The 19958-nt window shown below is 37.5% G+C and overlaps 2 protein-coding genes across 6 annotated transcripts in view; one reads left to right on the top strand and one right to left on the bottom strand.

Moving 5' to 3' along the window:
• Positions 1-8973, bottom strand: part of sphk2 (sphingosine kinase 2) — a 15001-nt gene extending 6028 nt beyond the window's left edge. For 2 of the 4 annotated variants that reach the window (XM_016234829.1, XM_016234828.1), the window contains exons 1-5: positions 8861-8973; positions 4894-6495; positions 3417-3566; positions 3183-3277; positions 896-1011 (exon numbers count right to left, since the gene is read on the bottom strand). In XM_016234829.1, coding sequence (XP_016090315.1) covers positions 896-1011; positions 3183-3277; positions 3417-3566; positions 4894-5347 — 815 coding nt within the window. In that variant the 5' untranslated portion in view covers positions 5348-6495; positions 8861-8973. The remainder of the gene's footprint in view (positions 1-895; positions 1012-3182; positions 3278-3416; positions 3567-4893; positions 6496-8860) is intronic. The other 2 variants (XM_016234830.1, XM_016234831.1) reach the window with 2 other exon arrangements.
• A 1536-nt stretch (positions 8974-10509) lies between these two features.
• On the top strand, positions 10510-19663 carry cnot3a (CCR4-NOT transcription complex, subunit 3a). Of its 2 annotated transcripts, none has more exons than XM_016234832.1 (18): positions 10510-10640; positions 11265-11325; positions 11471-11538; positions 11636-11710; positions 11977-12066; positions 12274-12402; positions 12496-12591; positions 12767-12986; positions 13074-13201; positions 13374-13424; positions 14550-15465; positions 15989-16094; positions 16176-16317; positions 16486-16585; positions 16870-17047; positions 17175-17307; positions 17393-17518; positions 18320-19663. In XM_016234832.1, exons 2-18 carry the CDS (start codon positions 11301-11303, stop codon positions 18416-18418), a joined length of 2682 nt encoding a protein of 893 aa, XP_016090318.1. In that variant the 5' UTR covers positions 10510-10640; positions 11265-11300; the 3' UTR covers positions 18419-19663. The 2 variants fall into 2 exon arrangements, with proteins under 2 accessions (XP_016090318.1, XP_016090319.1); XM_016234833.1 differs by lacking the exon at positions 10510-10640 and adding an exon at positions 11084-11102.
• Positions 19664-19958: the final 295 nt, after the last annotated feature.

Below are 19958 nucleotides of genomic sequence, written 5' to 3' on the forward strand. Positions count from 1 at the left end.
TGCACTTCACACACGCTCGCGGGCGCGAATTAACAATCACAAACGGCTGCATTCGAGTCTTCAAGGCATTTTAGGACACAACATCGCCAAGTAAGTAACTTTAACGAATGTTACAGTATTCACTGTAGTTGTCCGCTAGTAAAAACATAGTTTTATCAGTCATTATCCGTGTATGCCATTGTTTTGCGGTTACTACAGTTCAGTGGATCAGGAGGCGCTGGCTGGTGTGTGACTGAGTGGGGGCGGGACTAATTTGCATATTCATAGATCCGCGTATAGTAAATGAGGCAAGGGTGTAGAGTTACATTCAAGCTATTTTAAGGCATGAGAAAATTATTTTCACAAGAAAAATCATTTAAATACGTCATTTTGATGACCAAAGATAAGTTTTAAGGGATAAAATATTTGACTACAGGGGGACTTTAAAACATGACTCAAAAAATTATTCAAATACTGCAATGAATCATCACCTCTGCATTACATGGATCTTGCCTATGAGTGTAAAAGTAGGTACATTGCAACCAATATACTACACTAGAGCAAACAGCCCTTGAGAAATATATGAAACTTATCATAATAACAGAAAAGGCTAGTTTTTTGTACACCGACACAAAAAAATTCAAAATATAATTTTTTTATCTCTATAGATGGAACAGAATGCTATTGTTTTTCCATACACATAAATCATTTTTAAAGATTCTTCACAGAATTATTTCCCGTACAGTGAGAGCTGACAGGAAAAATAACAACATATATGTTTGAAATGCGGGGGAGTAAATCATGACAATTTAAATTTGGGGGTGAACTGTTCCTTTAAAAATAAGGGAGATTCTCTGAAGAACTGGAGATTTTCACACAATGTGTCCCAGGTGAGCTCAAGCACACTTCATCATACCCTGCACAGTGGTTGATAGAACCAGCAAGTGCATTTCCAGAGCCACAAGGAAGGATTCCCAGAGGAGTTTTTATTGCTTGTTCCCAGTCTGGCCTTTCCATGAGGCCATTTATCACCTGCAAAAAGAGGACACAGATTAATATGTAAATCATCTTATTTTTACATAGAATATACTTGAAATGGTCTATAAATTTTTTTTAGAAAATATTCTGATTTTTAACATGATCTTGTGGTATGGTCATCTGAGTGTTGTAAATAGAGTCAAGCTGTCCAAGATTGAGAACGAAGCAAGTAAGATAATAGGTAAGACACAGAGACATTTGAATGAACTCTATCGATGTAAATTCAAGCAAATGGCTTAAAGGTAGTTGAGATTTCCTAAAAGAATTTGCAGATTTCCTCTCAGACCTATTGGTTACTGTTGATAAAGCGCTAATTGTCAGAATCTCACCCCCTTCATGGCAAACTTCATCCATTGCCATCAGGGAGATGCTGTAGGCAACCACGAGCGATGTGATAAGTTTATCAGTATCACTTTATTTTAAGGACCAATTCTCACTACTTGCTTAAGTTATATTATAACTAGAATATTGGCTGTTTATTAGTATTATAATGCCTTATTCTGAATGACCATATTTTAGATCCCTTCATCCTACTCCATACCTAAACTTAAAGGTGCCATAGAATGCACTGATACAATATTTTAAATTGTTCTCTGATATCTACATAGAAGGTATGTGGCTTAGTTAAGGGCAAAAAATCTCCAGAAACGGTTTTACATGTCCATTTACAACCCTAGGATTTGTCCCTAGAATGAAATGGTCTGTTTTTACCTTATTTGGAAGTGTCATGAATAATAATGTTTTGCTCTGCTCTGATTGGCTGTTTCACAGTGCCGCTCATTTCAGTAGTTCACACAGCAGGAAGGAAACATAGGGAAAATATATATTTCAATACTCTCTCGCAGTTATATCGTTGGGTAATTATACTGTATATAAAATGCGGGCATCGGGGAGCCGCTATTAATATATTCGAATGCATGATCGCTTTTTACTTTCACGTTCAAGATTTGCGATCGCATGTGCTGTGTTAACTACAGCGGCAGTACTTAACACACATTTTACAAGATCAGATGCTTGTCAGTGGTGCTCAGGATCTGTAAATCATTCGCCATCATCCTTGGTCATCTCTCCTTACTCCGTTTATTTGGTAAGTGATATCTTATGTACTGTAATGTAACAGCCTAAAGCTAGCAAGCAGCTAACCATGTCCCTTTAGTGGCTTGCGTTATTTGTTTTCCGTGCCTTTCTGAATACAGACACCAACCCATTCCTGTACATCACATCCCCTGCACAGCCTGGAACATAACATTTATTTCCATGATCTGCCATTTTCACTATTATCCTCGCTTGTTTCTTCACAATACCTGCAGAACTTCTGATGATTCGGCTGTGCAAGATCGGCTGGCGGCTGGCAAAGAACATGGGCGGGTAACTATTAGTGATCCCGACTGTAACGTCACAGTCGGTGTTATGTTCTGATTCGCCTATTTTTCAGTGGTCTTTTGCATGCACGAGATTTACATAAGGAGGAAACAATGGTGTTTGAGGCTCACGGTATGTAATTTCCATGTACAGAACTGTTATTATTCAACTATGCCAAGGTAAATACAGTTTTCCATTCTATAGCACCTTTAACAACTACCTTACTAACTATTAATAAGCACCTATATAGGAGTTTATTGAGGGAAAAATCTTAGTTAATAGTGAATATGTGTTCCCTAAACTAAAGTGTAACCTGTTTATAAATTATCTTTCATGCCCAATGCTGTCTTAAAAGCAAGTGACTATTTTCCCCCCATAAATTATTGTGTACTGCATGCTTTCTTATGTGTATTCATATGTTGTCTGTGACAGAGACAATTTTCCACAACGTAAACTAAAATTTACTAATAAAGTATAAAGTAAACTAAAGTAAAGGAAAGGAAAGGAAAGTAAACCCTGTGGTAGATCAGTCAGGTACTAAATAAATCAAACTTGTGTCATTCAGAATGTTCTAAACATCCTCTGCTTCTAGTTATTAAATATTTTTGCTAATTTGGTCATGTCTTCAGCTACCGATAAGAGCCGTTTAACATGTTTTACCATGTTTAAATCAATTATACAGAATTCCACAGATGTTCCAAGAAATTTACCAAACAAATTTCCTGCAAAAAGTAGATACTATATGGGCTTTGTAATAAGTTAAATATATATGACAAAGCAATCATGATTGTTTTGATATTTACCTCGTGCAAGAGTCCATCTCCAGAAACAATGACGATTCCATCCCATTCTGTTAACGAGATCTCTCTGATTATCTCACATGCATGATTCTGACGCTCTGTTCAACAACAAAACCACATACATCACATCCATTCAATGCAATCAATCAAATTCTGAGTACTGTTGGTCTGAGCACTTAAAAATATATTTTGAACCATTTGCAACTGTATGTGTGTGATTGTGTGTGTTGTTCTTACCTGTCTGTATGAGGTTGTAGCTGATGTTGGCTTCTCTTATCATTGGAAGTATGTGCGTTTGACACCATTGCATTGCCTGACCCCTGCCACTGAATGGATTGACCAGCAGCAACAGTCGACGGGGACGGGGCAACATGCTTTTACAAAATTCTGCTCAATAAGAGAGCAAAAACAAGCAAGTGAGGTTAAGGCCTTAATTTTAAGGCTGAAAACAACACTAAGCCACATCCTAAACCATCTGAAAGTAGACCATAAATGTTTTTAGCAGGTGTGAAAAATAAGTTCACCTCAAGATCACATATCTGACCTTCATTTCAAAAATGCTGATGAAAAAGGAATTTATCCAATAACAAATTCCATATTTTATTCAACAAAATAAAACAATCGCTTAGAGTTTCTTACATTAATGGTTCAACTGGATGGCATTTGAGAGCATTTCGTTATCTTTTTAAGATTGGAATTTGGGAAAGGTCACATTTATCCAGAACACAGTGAATATGCGGTCAAGATCTTAAACTAGATGTTATCTGGCATTTTGTTAAGATCAAAACTTCTTCCTAAACCTCCCATGTGGGTCACATTTGTGCTGCCTTTTTCAGATGGTTGACCCATGTATTTTGAAATTAACTGAGGCAAGACTTTCCTGTCAATTCCTTCACAACTTTTCCCATAAATGTAACATTGGTTTTTCTTGTTTAAAAAGCTGATTGTACGTTTGTTTCATTGTTGCTTTAATGTTAATCAATAAACATCCAAGTTTTACCTACCAGCATAATTGAAAGGACGATCAAATGTCATTTTAGCCAAAATAATAAATAAATAATTTTAAAAGAAATGGGGTGTATTTAAATTTTCACACCATTAGAACCACTATACCAAGATATATATATATATATATATATATATCAAGATCTGCACTCCTAACACAAACTAACAAGCCAACAAACTTATCAACATCATATAACGATTTACTGAGCTGCAACCACTAGCACTGACAACTAACTACAGCACAGCAGTTAAAAACAGGGACAGCAGCATCTGTTAAAGTCAATAAAGCCTGGTGTATTGCTACCGAATTACATGCACTACTCAATTCAGGCTGTATTTTCCCTGCCGCAGACCCACCCATTCTCTGACCGCCAATGACAGCATGTGGTACACATTATGAGTGCAAAAACAGAAAAAAGGAGCAGGAGGGAACCGTTAAACTCTTACAAAACTAAATGCACAGACATGATTCATACTCACATAAATTTAGCTCACTACAGAAGAAATCAAAGTGGCATCCTATTTACAACACACAAACTAATGACACACCATTAACGCAACAGCACTGTCTTGAAGAATTAGCAGCATCTGGAGGCATTTTTTCTATTTAGTGAAAACTTTGAGGGGGTACATTAAACGTTTCCCACTAACAAAAGCATAGACATACCTGAGACAAAGCATTTATGAATGATCAAACCCTGACACCCACCTGTAGTGGAGCTGACATCCATCCCCCTCAGAAGGCTCTGTATGGCAGTGTTCCATTTCTCCGCCTCAACTCTGCTCTCTGCCAAGTATGCCCTCACCTGTCTGCGTCTGGAGACGCCTTTCCGGCGACGACCCGGAGGGTACCAGTAAAGCACCAGCAAAGGAGGGGCCGGCAAACGCGGGCAGCTGCATCCTGTCAGTTCCGCCAGTGGCAGGATCAGCCTGGACTGCTTCCCCACACGTGGAGACAACCGCTGGACATGGATGTGTGTTGGCGTGAGGGTCAGGGCATAGTTGGTAGAGGCGGGGCTGGAAGGCAAAGAAACACCTCCAGGGCTGTTGGGGCAGCTGTTGCTGTTACTTCCACTTCCTCCTCCGCTGCTCCAACCGCCGAACTGTCCGTGCAACAGGGCCTCCTCAGTCATAGATGGGCTCTCTGGGCCTGTGGAGCGCATGTTCAACGTCTGGGCTCAAAAGGTAGTGCTACTGGGATGCGGAGAGTATGTTTGGACTATACAGCTTGAATGCCTCATGTAGGGCTCTTTCCTCTGATTTGTAGAGATGACTTTCTGGACGGATGAACTAGTTGTTCTGAAATAAACGTGTCAGCTTTAAGCCCAAATCATGGGTTTTTACATAAACTTTAAGTTAAACTTAAAAATTACAAATAATGACAGTGTTTCAACAGGTGTCTTTTCAAAACACAAGAAAACTTCAGCAGGCGTTTCTATCCCTGATAGTGTTAAACCCTTTCCATCAGTGCATTTTGCCTGAAAACAATGCTAAATCTTCTTACGATCATCTGATCAAAACAAAATACAAGAAAGAGATTTCCAGTTTAGTATTGCTAGTATCCAAACAAAAATTACAGTTTTGTTTTAAAAAACAAGATGCACAAGATAAGATTATTTGCTTTTCTCTCCTTGCACTGGCAAAATGTCACAATAGGAGAAAAGGCAAGGTTTTGTCAAGGTTAAACGGAATTGTGTGTGCATTTACATAACCATTAAACAAAATTTCTTAAATTAATCAATTTAACAATTTTCTATTCTTACAAACTGTTTAAATAAAATAGGAAGCACAATTTCAATTAACAAAGCATTGTCTTAAGGTCAGCAAACGTGAAACTTACAAATGACTAAAAATAAACACACACTAAGGTTATAATAACTTTATAAATGCTACGAAAATGTTCAGTGACAAACAAGCACAGAAAGCAGACGTAATGGCCCAGCTGAGGATATTGTTTGAGAAGTATCAAATGAAATCTTATCAAGGTGGTTGACTAAAAATACAGTACCTCTCCAAAAACAACAAGGTTTAGGAAGTGATAGAAATTAACAGGGATGTCACTTCTGGTTTTGGTTCAAAATAGTGTCAGAGATTGTAGTGGTGCAGAGAAATCATGTGTTATAGTTCAACCAATAAAAAAATGCCAGAAAATCCAGGATTTGATATCCATGAATGCTGAATTCTGTTCTTCAACCCTTGCAAGATGGTCCTCAAAATGGAAAAGAAATAAAACAGAATACAGAGAGTATGAGTGCTGGAACAGGGTCTCAAGGCATGGTAAACCTCTTTATCCGACGTTAAAGGTGCCCTGCTACATAGAGAAGAAAAGGTTTGGAGAGAGACAGAAAGAGAAGGATTACATTTCGAAGTTAAATGCGATATTCTACATCCTACAAAGCAAAATAGGTCAAGTAATATGAACCCTTAGAACATGAACAATATATTATTCTGAATAGAAGTTGAGGACCTTTTGTTATGGAAGATGCACTACCTTTCAAAGGTTTTTTTTGTTCTTGAAAGAAGTCTCTGAATACAATTTAAAATAACTTTCTATATTAATATATTTTAAAATGTAATGTATTCCTGTAATGGCAAAAAAACTAACTTTTTAGCAGCCATTACTCCAGTCTTCAGTGTCTTTCATCCTTTCAGTCACTTTTGATCAATTTTATGTATCCTTGCTGAATAAAATTATTCATTTGTAATAAATTAAAAAAAAAAAAAAAACCTGTAATGACCCCAAACTTTTAAACGGTAGTGTATCTTACGCATCAGAATTCAGAATTCATCTTTACTGCCTATCTAATGGAATGTGATGAATTGACCCTTGACTTGCACCTAACCTTAACAGTCTTAAGTAATCCGATAACAAATTGTACAATATCTTCAAAGGTCTGACATCAGCAAAAAGGAACATGCTGAACAATATGGTTCTGTTTCTCAACAGAAAGAGTGTGGCAACTGCTAGTCTGGGGAAGTGTGATTTACAGTCTAAATACAAAGTTCATTATTCAAAATGTTCAAGTACTTGTAGTTTTGACAGTGTTAGGCAACACAAATATGCAGGGCTATGTCATTTTGATCCAAACAGAGAAGAAAACCAGTCTGGGTGGAATTACACCTGTCCGGCATCAATCTTGGATGACACTGCATATGTAAATTCCGCAATTGAGCCTGAAACGCGACACCAGGACCGTGAATGAAAACTAGAGTTGAGATGTAATCGCAATTTCAACTAAGTGGAGAACAGGAATGTTTGAAATGTGAACTGACGACTGATTCAACAGATTAGGCTCTCATAGTATGAGTTTATGGCTGACAGAAAACTCCTGCAATTGAGAGGCCTAATGTTTACACAGTCTGTAAACATCTGGGATGAAATGGATGGCTGTGTAGGATGTTTTAGCTGTAGTTCAACATCTGCGGGCTTTGTTTTGGAATTTGATCAAAATGCAGAAATATGTGACTCTTATCATGCACTTTAATTTTCTGCTTGTTAAGACTCCTGTGAAATTATTGTTTAAGAATAAAAACAAAAAACAACCAAAAAAAGTGATGTCCACGTTGTCCTCATGTGTCCTTGAAAAGTTGGCCGGAGTCACCATCAAGTAATCAAAACCCACAGTAGACCAAAAGTACATTCCTCTCTCAGGCTGTCTCAAGCTTTACCTTTCAGGAGCCAAAAGGAGCTCTGTTGACTGTCTGGGTTCTCCCACATGAGTGCACACTTTGTCCCTTTTATCATCAAGACTTTTACTGCATCAATGATATGATAGTTTCAAGACTTATTCAGATACGCCAAAGCAATTTCAAAGCCTTTGACTATAATTAGTCAGTTGCGACCTCACAGATCATAAAATAAAAGCACTAATGACCTTTGCTCACGGTTGCGTAGATCTTTTTTTAGGTGAGTGGTTATGAAATAAATAAAAAAATAAAATTGTGCCAGTTGAGCAAAGGTAAAAATCCAAAGCTCTGTCACATTACAAATCAAATAACAACTTCATACAATTACAAAGTGTCTCAGAACGTGACAGGTGGACAGTCAGCTGTCACAGTCACAAGTTTATTTAATTGTTACAAGTGGGAAATCAGGCTTTTATCATCTGAGTGTACTTGTATTAAATCAGGGTTTTACATGCAAAAGTCAGCTCATCTAGTGACATTTGATAGTTTATGGTGTATGATCATAAGTGAATGCAGAAACAAATAGCTTCTGCGCTATCTTGTTCCAAAGGCAAAATGCGATTTTAAACCATCATAGAAACTAGTCGCAAGAAAATTAATAAGTGTAACTGCAGTTTCTTAGCGACTAAGAGCCAAAATCACATATAAACACAGCTAGCTGATGACAGGCCAACACAAGAAACTAGCACATCATATGGATATGAGTGGACTTCAGTTTGTACTTAACGGTGGCAGTTAAAACCTTAAAGCTGGTAAAGACAAAATTCGGTTCTATCGATGAAGAGAATATAGAGTATTCAGCAAACATGTTGCTAGTGTCATTTTAAATAGCCAAGCTGACGAGAGCTCAGAGACATCAACCTGAAAACGGATCTGTTTCTATTTAAATTGTTCATCAAATAGGGCGAACTAGAAACTTTTATGTGTCTTACGGAAATTAATGACTATAATAACAATAAACGACAAAGCGAAAGTAAAACAGGACTTACCTGTTTGTTTGTTTGTTTGTTTGTTTTTTTGCCCCCCTACACGGCGAGTTTTCCAGCTTTCCTGAGCTGCAGGGGAGGCACGAGCGTTTTCAGGAAGTCTATCGACGCGGTAGGCGGAGGCAACAGGATGATTGACGTGATAAACGTAAGTTACAATCATGAAATACATTCGGTCTGGCCAGCCCATATCTTGGAGATAAAACACGCTTTTGCGCGGTACTCCACAGCACTATCTTCAGTGCCGAAGAGCTTGTTTGCTACATTTATATTCTATTTGATTACTGGTGATATTTAACATTTATTTTATTTTGACTATACAGTTACTTGCAGTTAACGTTTAGTTATGTTCAGTCAAATTATGCACAGCACTGAAGATAATCCACAGACATATAAAACAAAGAATTAGAATAAGGCAGAAAACCTTAAGGGTAGAACATATTTTTGATTATGTTTTGTTAATAGACTTTGATACTTTGCTTGTATAATGTATTATTTCTTTCATAATGAAGCAGTGAAAAGAGGTTATATATCGGCATTTGGAGATGTGGAATGAAATGAAATGCTTAATAAAACATTCAGCATAATTGAAATGGCCATTTATATACGTAATATGATACTTTATATAAGTATATACGTTATAAAAATAGTTTAAAAACATTAACAATCAAGATGTCAATACTCTTCTAAAGATTTTGAGTAAATTGGTAAAAAACAAACTAAGCGGTTCAAGATTTCACAAAGAGAAAAGGATAAATAAATATGTAAGTATCTGACTGGGTAAAATAATGAATTAATGTTAAAGAGAGCTATTTTTACTCATATATTTATTTTAAAAAAAAAAGATTCCCATTTATGTTATTAAATATATTGTTCTAATAAGAGATTATGGAGGGGGGAATATCTAAGCGGTTCAAGATTTCACAAAGAGAAAAGGATAAATAAATATGTAAGTATCTGACTGGGTAAAATAATGAATTAATGTTAAAGAGAGCTATTTTTACTCATATATTTATTAAAAAAAAAAAAAGATTCCCATTTATGTTATTAAATATATTGTTCTAATAAGAGATTATGGAGGGGGGAATAACATTTTCTATTTTATGATTATAATTATTTCAAATTTTATCATATATAGTCCAGGGAGACAAAAAAAAAAAAGATAAATTGATTCAGTCAAGAAGGTAAATCATGATTATTATGTATTATTATAGTAGCTATTGAAAATTCCCATAGATTTCTATAGGCCCCATATCTAAAGTATTATGTTTTTCTGTTATTTAAATTTTGTACCTAGAAATAAAATCTGAAATAAAATCTAATCAAATAAAATGTTATCATTATTACACACTCAAACGACCCTCACTCTTTTTTTCAGTTATGAACTTTTTCTATACAAACTAGTACAGTCGTTACAAATAAAGAAAAAATGTGTTAGGCCCAGGAGAAGTTCATTTTTGTAAAAGGAATGGTCTTTTTCCGTAAATATAACCTTTCACCTAATATTTCAACCAAATGAGATTTGCGGCCCAGCGGAAATGGTCACAACTTGAGAAATGATTGACAGACATTTTGAATGAATCATAAGAACGAAAAAAGACGAGAGGCGGGAACTTCAGGAGCGAGCGGTGGGCGGAGTCTGCCGTCCATCTTTAATGTACTTTAACAGAAGGGGGATTGACGAGCTAAAAACATTACCAAATTTGAAATAAGGAATTGGCGGATATATTGGTCGTGGCTGTCACATAGAGATACTGACGAATATTACACACGTTTGAAAAAGGTATACGACGACTGTGTATTCAATTTAAGAGTTTAAATCCCCCACACCTTCTGTTGGAAATACTATAAGTGTGCTAGCAGAGCGTTAGCCGTCAGCGCTGCTCGATATCACAACAAGAGCAGCTTAATCCATGATAACTGCAGAAATATACAGTATACATTCTATATATACTGCCAGGGTGACATATTATCAGTGCAGATGAGATATGGCGATGAAATGCTGCTGATATAACACGTTAGCTTCTTGGTGGCTAGTGCTCAGTGATCAGAGGCTGCGTAAATCTGCGTAAACACACTGTGGTTGTGTTGGCGTTATTGTCTAAGTAATTTAAACTATGAGGACGATCGAGGCTTGCTGTCATTAAAATTCTTCATAATTTCTCTTATTTAGGGGGATTGCAAAGGTGGCAGTTGCGTGTATTTGTTGACCTGGAAAGAACTCGATTAAAATATAACTTTGAAGGTATTAATCGTTTTCTGGGCTCATGCAAATTAATCAAGCGGGGTGTTATGATATCAGCCTTTTCTATTGAGATGAGATCTATCTTAGGAGCAGTAGAAACACTTACCATCTGCCTCACACTGAATACTGTATAAGTTACCAGTCTCTCTGATGTGCTTGCAGTGACAGAAGGTATGAAGACAGTATCATAGCGAAGCCATGGCTGATAAGAGAAAACTACAAGGTAAGGTGATATGATATAGAAAATATTTTTTTTCTCTACTCTCCCCTGCCACAATTGCTTGTACGCAGTAGTTTCTTTTCAGAGGTTTTCTGAGTCATAATATGATCTTGTGACTTATGCATAATCATATGCTTTACACAACCAGGTGAAATAGATCGATGTTTGAAAAAAGTTACTGAAGGCGTCGAACAGTTTGAAGACATTTGGAAAAAGGTGAGATGTTAACACCTCAACAACCAATATGTAATGCAAAAAAGTCAAAGGAATTGTGCACCTGCTGTTATATTTTAATAATCCATTTCATTCTCAGCTTCATAATGCAGCCAATGCCAATCAGAAGGAAAAATATGAGGCCGATCTCAAGAAAGAGATAAAAAAGCTCCAGGTGAGGATGTGCTTATTTGACATTTAGCGTATTTTAAGGCTTTCTGGAATTGTGTGAACATGGATAAATGGAAAAATTACAAACAGAGAACCGTTTCTTGCTGTTGGACTAAGTGTTAGCACTCTTGGAACACTTCTTGGGCAATGAATTTAGAGAAGTGAAACTAGCTGTTGCGTAGAATGAATTATTGTACACTTTCTTTAGAACCAAGAGAAAAATATGTGTTCGCAATCAGTATAATTGTTCTCACCTGTTTTTCTTCCTAGCGGCTACGAGACCAGATTAAGACATGGGTGGCATCCAATGAGATCAAAGACAAACGGCAGCTAGTGGAGAACCGGAAGCTTATTGAAACGGTACAAGGGTTTTGCCTGATTCCTCAATGCTATTTTATTTTAATGCACTTATCACAGTGTTCAAAATTCTTTTGTACTTTTGATAAAAAATATCTGTGCCTTGGCATAACATTTAAATTTTGCCCCATGAGTTCTTAGATGTATTTCACACGTTTAATCGGTCAAGCTTGCCCCCCTTAACCTGAATCTCTGTCTCTTTCTTCTCAGCAAATGGAGCGATTTAAGGTGGTTGAAAGAGAAACCAAGACAAAGGCCTACTCTAAAGAGGGGCTGGGCTTGGCTCAGAAAGTTGACCCGGCGCAGAGAGAGAAGGAGGAAATGGAACAGTGGCTCACGGTACAAGAGGGCTCATGGATAACATTGGGGGGTAGAAAAACTTTGAACAGGATGCAAGTAGTGCACTAATGATATGATTTCTCTCTCTCGCAGAACACAATAGACACTTTGAACATGCAGGTGGACCAGTTTGAGAGTGAAGTTGAGTCCCTCTCTGTTCAAACACGGAAGAAGAAAGGAGACAAAGAGGTCGGCATTTCAATTTTTCCATTTCCCCCCAGTGCTTAACTATTTTATTATAGATTAGCTTTCCTTTATATACATTCACTATTATGTGAACCCTCACTGTTAAAGACCTCAACTTGTTCTCAGCTTCTCACACAGTTCTGTTCTATAGAAAGCTGTTTATTGTGTTTGTTTTCAGAAGCAGGATCGGATTGAAGAGCTAAAGAGGTTAATTGAAAGACACCGGCACCACATTCGTATGCTAGAGACCATCTTGAGGATGTTGGATAATGATTCGATCCAGGTTGACGCTATCCATAAGATCAAAGATGATGTGGAGTATTACATTGACTCTTCGCAAGACCCAGACTTTGAAGAGAACGAGTTCCTCTATGATGATCTGGACTTGGAGGAGATACGTAAGTCTGTGTGTGTGGGATGGATGTTTTTAAATGAAATGGCTTTGTCTAGATAGGTCACATTTATAAATATCTCTTTCTCTCTAGCAACAACTTTGATGGCAACGTCTCCTCAGGGCCATATTGAAGATGAGATGTTCCTTCAGTCCAGCAGCACACCGACCTCCACCACTTCCTCTTCCCCCATCCCTCCATCTCCTGCAACAGGCACAATGGTAAACCACTTTCTTTCATTATTCCTCTTGTCTCAGTCTAGACTGCAGAGGATCTCTCTCGTTTTTTAATGACTCAGAACCACCCATCATGCTCTTTTCTTATCTTTTATTGACCTTTAGTCACAGAATTGTTTCTCTTACTATACATTGTGTGTGAATATGTTTTACTCAGGAGATCTCGGAGGATAAGAGAGGCCGATCTACAGACAGTGAAGTCAGTCAGGTGAGACCTCAGAACCTCAGTTAAAGGTTGTTCCTAACCTGTATGACTTTATTTCAGTTAGGCTTGTCGCAGTAATCAATATATTGACTTATCGCGCAATATATGTACATGACCTCAATCATTTTTGGTGACGCAATATATCGCCCATTATATTTACTTAAAAAAATTATGTCACCATGTTTTGTACATTCCACTTGCGCCTGTGTCTTTTGCAGCTTCTCGTACATAACGTGGTGTAGTCATGAGGTGCTAGCTCGTACATAACGTGGTTTAGTCATGAGGTGCTAGTTCAAATAAAAAAAATGCTTCTACAAACAAAGTTTCATCTGCAGATATGGTCTTGTTTAGGGATCTGTGCCTTTCTGACTGCTGAGTACTGATTGTGTTTTTCAGCAATAGTGTGCACCCTTAATTTACAGAGAAAAGAAGGTCAGGGAAAAATCTGTAGATGGAAAAACCTCCATACAAGTTCTTTGTGCATTTTTATTTTTTTCTACTTGTTACCTTGCACTTTTTGTTAGAAAATGTTTATTTACTATTTATTCAGGTTTTTTAAGGTATCTAATATTTTGATACTTAATTTCCATGATCTAAATATTCTTAAAAATTTAAAGTTTGTTGTCATTTGGAAGTGTGTAGGCCTTCTTGCATTATTATGCTGTTACATTATGATTATATATTCAGTGGTCTTTAAAATGACAGTAATATCGCAGTTATTTCTGGGGCAACATATCGCACAACAAAAAGTTGTTATCGTGACAGGCCTAATTTCAGTGATTGGAAACTGAAGCTTTCAAACGTAAAGAAGGGTGCAAAAACATTATAAAAGTAATCATATGGCTTCAGAAGACTTAATATAAAAAGTAAAATACCCCACAAGTTGTATGAACCACTTTTTGGTGCTTTTGTTTCCTTTTATAAGCTTGAAATGCGCGTTATAATTATATGGAACAGAGCAACCAGCACAGTCTTCAGAATTGACTCTTTATGCATTTAAAAATCATAAAAGTTTGAACCATGACATTAGCAAATGTAATTTTTCAGTGAACAATCCCTTTAAATCACATGTATGCTTAATGAAAAAAAGATGTGTTTCTAACCTCATGGCTTTCTTGCTCCGATCAGTCTCCTGTGAAGAATGGCAACCCTTCTCTCTCGTCCTTCTCTTCATCCGCCTCCTCAGGCTCCTCCTCCTCCTCCTCTTCGCTGGTTTCTGTGGCTACTGTTGTTGGTGGCTGCACAGCGGTCTCTGGGGGCAGCAGCCTACTGGGAAGCTTTAGCAGCGCAGTGCAGCAGCATGTTCCTCAGTCTCAGCAGCAAGCACAGGTCAAACTCTCCTCGACATCCGCACCCTACAACAACACACCTAGTCCACCTAGCCACCCCACGCTACCTGCCTCCACTTCTTCCTCTCTGCCTAGTTCCAGCACACCTGGCCCAGTTACTTCCAATTCCCAGTCCCAGGCCTCATCTGTTCCTGGGGTTGAGGGCTCTAGACTGGGTTTGGGCCTTGTGAAGGGGGGCGTGACAGTGACCAGCAGCAGTAGTGTGGCTCAGATGCCAGGTCTGGGCATGGCAGGCATGTCTGATTCTCTCAACACCATGGCAGGGCTTCTCTCAGGCTCTACTCCTGCTCCCTATGCCCAGGCAGCTGCTGGTGGATCAGCAGGTAGTACCTCCAGTGGTCCGGTGGGGAGCGGCAGTGGTAGTTCTGTTATATCTATACCGAGCGGAGGTGCAGGGGGAGCAAACACAGGTGTGACCAGTAATGGCACGGGTACAGGGGTTAGTATGGGCTTGCTAGGGTCCAGTCCAGGTCATGGTGCTCTGACCGGAGGGATTCTAAACCTGGTACCGGGGCAGACGACTCTCCAGGGGTCTGCACAGATACCTGTGAGCCATGTGGGCACAGCACCTGGAGGAGGAACTGGAGAGAGTGGGTTGGGTGGAAATGGAAGCAGTTCTGTGGCAATTGCAGGAGTGGGGACGAACGTAGTGCCTGCAAGACCCCCTAGCAGCCTCAAACAAAATGGAGCAACCAGTGAGTTTTTCGAGTCTGGTCATTAATTATCCACTGTATTTACCAATTTCCTATTTTTATTTTTGATTTTATGAGTAGGAATAAATGTTTAGCTGAAGATAATGGTTGTATTTTCCAGCTGTCTCTTTCATCTCTTTATAAAGCTGGATGAAATTAAAAATTGTATAATAATAATCATTAGTTTTAATATTAACTGTTTTAATATTTATAATTTAATAGTTTTTGTTCTTTTTAATCTCTTTAATTGTTGTTTTTAGTATTTTATTTATTTTAATAATTATTATTGTTATTAGTAATATTATTCATCATTTTAATTGTTTTAAAATTTTATTTATTTTATGTAATATTTTTTCATTATTATGAATCTTTTAAATTGTTGTTCTATATTTATGATTATTATTGTTATTATAATAATATAATTTATTATTATTATTATTTATCTTTTTGTTGTTTTTATTTTATCACTTTTAAAATGTTTTAATTTATTATTATTTTTAAATGCATCCTTATTTTCTACATACAGGTTACAGTGCTGTGGTTGCGGACAACACACCAGACTCCTCACTTAGCAGTGCCAGCCAATCACAAAACAGCCATTCCTCATCCTCGAGCTCATCAACGAATCAAATGTGAGTGTACATCTGCAATATCTTTGAGTTGTAGCTAGCATAACAGTAGTATGATTGATTGATTGTTTCTCTGTATTGTAGTCTGGATAATGGCCCCAGTTTATTGAGTTCTATCACTCTACCCCCCTCCTCCCCGTCACCTGCCTTCACTGACAGCACACCTGGTGGTGGGAGTCTGCTAAACGGCCCACACTCCTACACACTCAACACAGAAGCCATCAAGGTGTGTTTTTCATCCTGGTTAGACTAGATTCAGACTGCCAGTGGCACAGAATTCACACACTTCAGCTTTAAGTTTCTCAAAAGTAATTTCCATCAAATACAATGAAATCAGTTTCCTGTAGATTTAAATAGTGCTGTTTCCTTTGTAATTCCATTTGGTCTCTCGCAGGCTCCTGAACCACCAAGCTCTCTGAAAGCTATGGCAGAACGGGCTGCACTGGGATTGACACTGGATGGAGAGATTCCATCACTACACCTCCCAGATCGAGGTACCTTACATGCTGACCTGTTTAATACAGAGTGCACTGAACTAACCATGGGAAATAGTTAAAACAACTAATTTTCAGTACCTATTTAACTGACATACATGGTTTTTGTAGTGCACGCCTCAGTATCCTTCAAGCTTATGATTAAAATGACTCAACCACACACAGCACACCCTGTCTAACAGCTAGACTGCAGTTTAGTGTGCCAGATTATACGTTACATAAGGTACAGGCTGGTGTAATCATCACAAACTCAAAAAAATTATTTCCTTTAAATCTGTACTCAGCCCCACCTGGACCCACAACGGCCCCTCAGCCTGCCGTTTCAGAGGTCAACCTGCCGCCATCTTTAGGGGCATGTCCGCTAGGTCCCACCCCCCTCACTAAAGAGCAGCTTTACCAACAGGCAATGCAGGAGTCAACATGGACACACATGCCCCACCCGTCCGATTCAGAGAGAATCAGGTACACAATATGCTTTCTAGTCTAAACTTAGATTAAAAGAAGACTTTTTGTTTCCTTGTGAAGGCATTCAACTGGAAGAAGCTGCCCCTAAAGCTGACGATGTGAGTCTTTTTTTGTCTGTTTGTAGGCAGTACCTGATGAGAAACCCCTGTCCTACACCGCCATTCCACCACCAGGTTCCCCCACATCATTCGGACTCTATTGAGTTCTACCAGAGATTGTCCACTGAAACGCTCTTCTTCATTTTCTACTACCTGGAGGTCTGTGTTTGTTGCTTTTAAATAAGCACGTCTGTTGGATGTTGCAGTCTTCCAAATTTTTCTCTTGGTTGGCATTTTACCTCAGGGCACAAAGGCACAGTACTTGTCGGCTAAAGCACTGAAGAAGCAATCGTGGAGGTTCCACACCAAATACATGATGTGGTTCCAACGGCACGAGGAACCCAAGACCATCACTGATGAATTTGAACAGGTACAAACCCAGCACAGTTTTCATGCTCATCACTGAAAATAAATACAGCAAACTGAGTTTAATTTTCTAATGCTCTATCTAGTTCCATAACAAAACCAGTTATAGTAGTCAATGCAAATACCAGTGGAGAATTTTTTATTTTTATATATATATATATATAGAATTATTACTTAAAGTACACAGATTTCAATTTTAAAATTGTATTTCATATTATAAAAAAAATATGGTCTCTTATGCTCACCAAGGCTGCATTTATTCAATGAGGAATACAATAAAACAGTAATATTGTTTAATATTAATACAATTTTGTTTTCTCTTTTAATATATTTTAGCAGCCATTACTCCAGTCTTCAGTGTTACATTGTCCTTTCAGAAATCATTCTAAAATGCAGATTTGCTGTTTGGGAAACATTTCTTATTATTGTTGAAAACATTTATTGCTTAATACTCTTTGATCATTTTGTTTTAGGAATCCTTAATGAATAGAAATTTCAATAGAGTAGTATTTATTTGCAATATAAATCTTTTATAACGTTCTAATGTCTTTACTGTCACTTTTTGAAGTTTCAATTTAATGCATCCTTGCTAAATAAAAGTATTAATTTATTTTTAAAAAAATCTATTTCTATAATCTTTTTACAGTTAAAACAATATACATATACAAATGAACATGTGAGTATGTGCATATACAACAAACTGGAACCATTTTAATTGCCCTAGTTTCTGTGATGTAATGCATTAATAATATGCTTGAAATTTCAAAACTCTGTTTTAATGAATATATTATTTTTCTGTCTGTAGGGCACGTACATTTACTTTGACTATGAAAAGTGGGGCCAGAGAAAAAAGGAAGGATTTACCTTTGAGTACAGATACCTGGAGGACAGAGACCTGCAGTGACTGACAGAGAGAGCGAGAGCGATCACTATGACAAAGAGAAAACGCTGCTGTTAACATTCCGAGATGAACTCCATGTCGTGGTTGGATGTGAAGTTGGCCTTTTTCTTTAAAAGAGAGAGAGAGAGCAGGGGGTCGAGTGCCTGTTTACATGCAAACATTTGAACCTCCTTTAACGTTGAGTCTTTATGCCCTTCATTTCTGTTCTAACTGAAAACCCCACCTAGTCAAACAGAAATAAAAGGAAACAATTTGGTTTGGCCACAATCAAAACATTTTGCTCGTAGTTTGTGTTTGGTGGCGTGCTGCATTAGCAAGTCTTATCCTCTTTGATGACATATACTGACTATGATGTACCGGCATTATGCGAGATCCCAAGTCTAATGCATTGATTGGTTGTTCTTAGTTCATTGAGCCCCTCTGGGAGTGTTGAGGCACTGTGACTTTGCCTTGCGAGATAACGTGTCGACCATTAAATTGCTATGCAATTGAATTCCTCTCGACCTCCCTACCTTTATCATTACCTAAATGTGGTTTTTCGCAAAAAAAGTTGGCGTTGATAGGGTAATGTTCTGTAGCATCTGTCTTACATATGTTCACAAGCAAGGTGGGTTGAAGTTGTCAGCCTTCAGAGTGGCGTGTGATTATTTGTCTGTTAAACATGGCATGAGTGATCTCACTTCAAAAATATCTAATAAAAAGACAAAGATTATAATATGTACAAGTTAAAAACCTTATTTTTCTTTCTTTCAGTGTCTTTTAGGTTGTCCATTGCTGAATATTTTTGTTGTGTGGAAGTGCATGTAAAGTAAAACAAAAGCCTTCCCCGAAATTTCCTGTTATTTTTCAAGTCGCATCTCAAAATTATTCTTACGTGCTCTGCTGGACAGTTTCCCAAAATAAAGTATCATTGTCCTGTTACTCCGTTTATTAGGCAAAGCTTTTTCAAACACCCCACATTGTGACACAATCCCATGTGAGTTTCCATTTATTTCAGTTTCCTCTATTGTTTGGGGAGAACGATGGGCTCGACCAACACACAAAATGAGATAAATGTGATGGAAAGTATTTTTTGATGCACAGGGCAGCTGATTGCGTTTGTCGATTTCTCTCCAGTAATAAACACCATCATCCTTGCCTTTTATTTGACATGGACAGGACAGCATGCGATTGTGATGTCGCTTCGTAGGTTGAGAGGAAACAAAAAACAGAGTTGTAAAATTTCAATAAAATACTTTTGTGATGCAATGTCAGTGTTCTTGTCTCCAAAAACAAGACCATATATACAGTGAACAAGTGTGTGTATGTATATATATATAAAGTTGGGACACTGTACAAATTGTGAGTAAAAAAGGAATGGAATAATTTACAAATCTCATAAACTTATATTTTATTCACAATAGAACATAGAACCAATACAAATATGCAAATTATAATATACATCATCCAGCAGTTGCAACCAGACTTTAAGCAAACAATGGTCTAACTGTTCTTTACCCCACTTACTGCACATCTTCCTACCAAATAAACACATAAAATAGAT

The sequence above is a fragment of the Sinocyclocheilus grahami genome, unplaced genomic scaffold, assembly GCF_001515645.1.
Source record: "Sinocyclocheilus grahami isolate Dianchi unplaced genomic scaffold, SAMN03320097.WGS_v1.1 scaffold459.1, whole genome shotgun sequence".
NCBI lineage: Eukaryota > Metazoa > Chordata > Actinopteri > Cypriniformes > Cyprinidae > Sinocyclocheilus > Sinocyclocheilus grahami.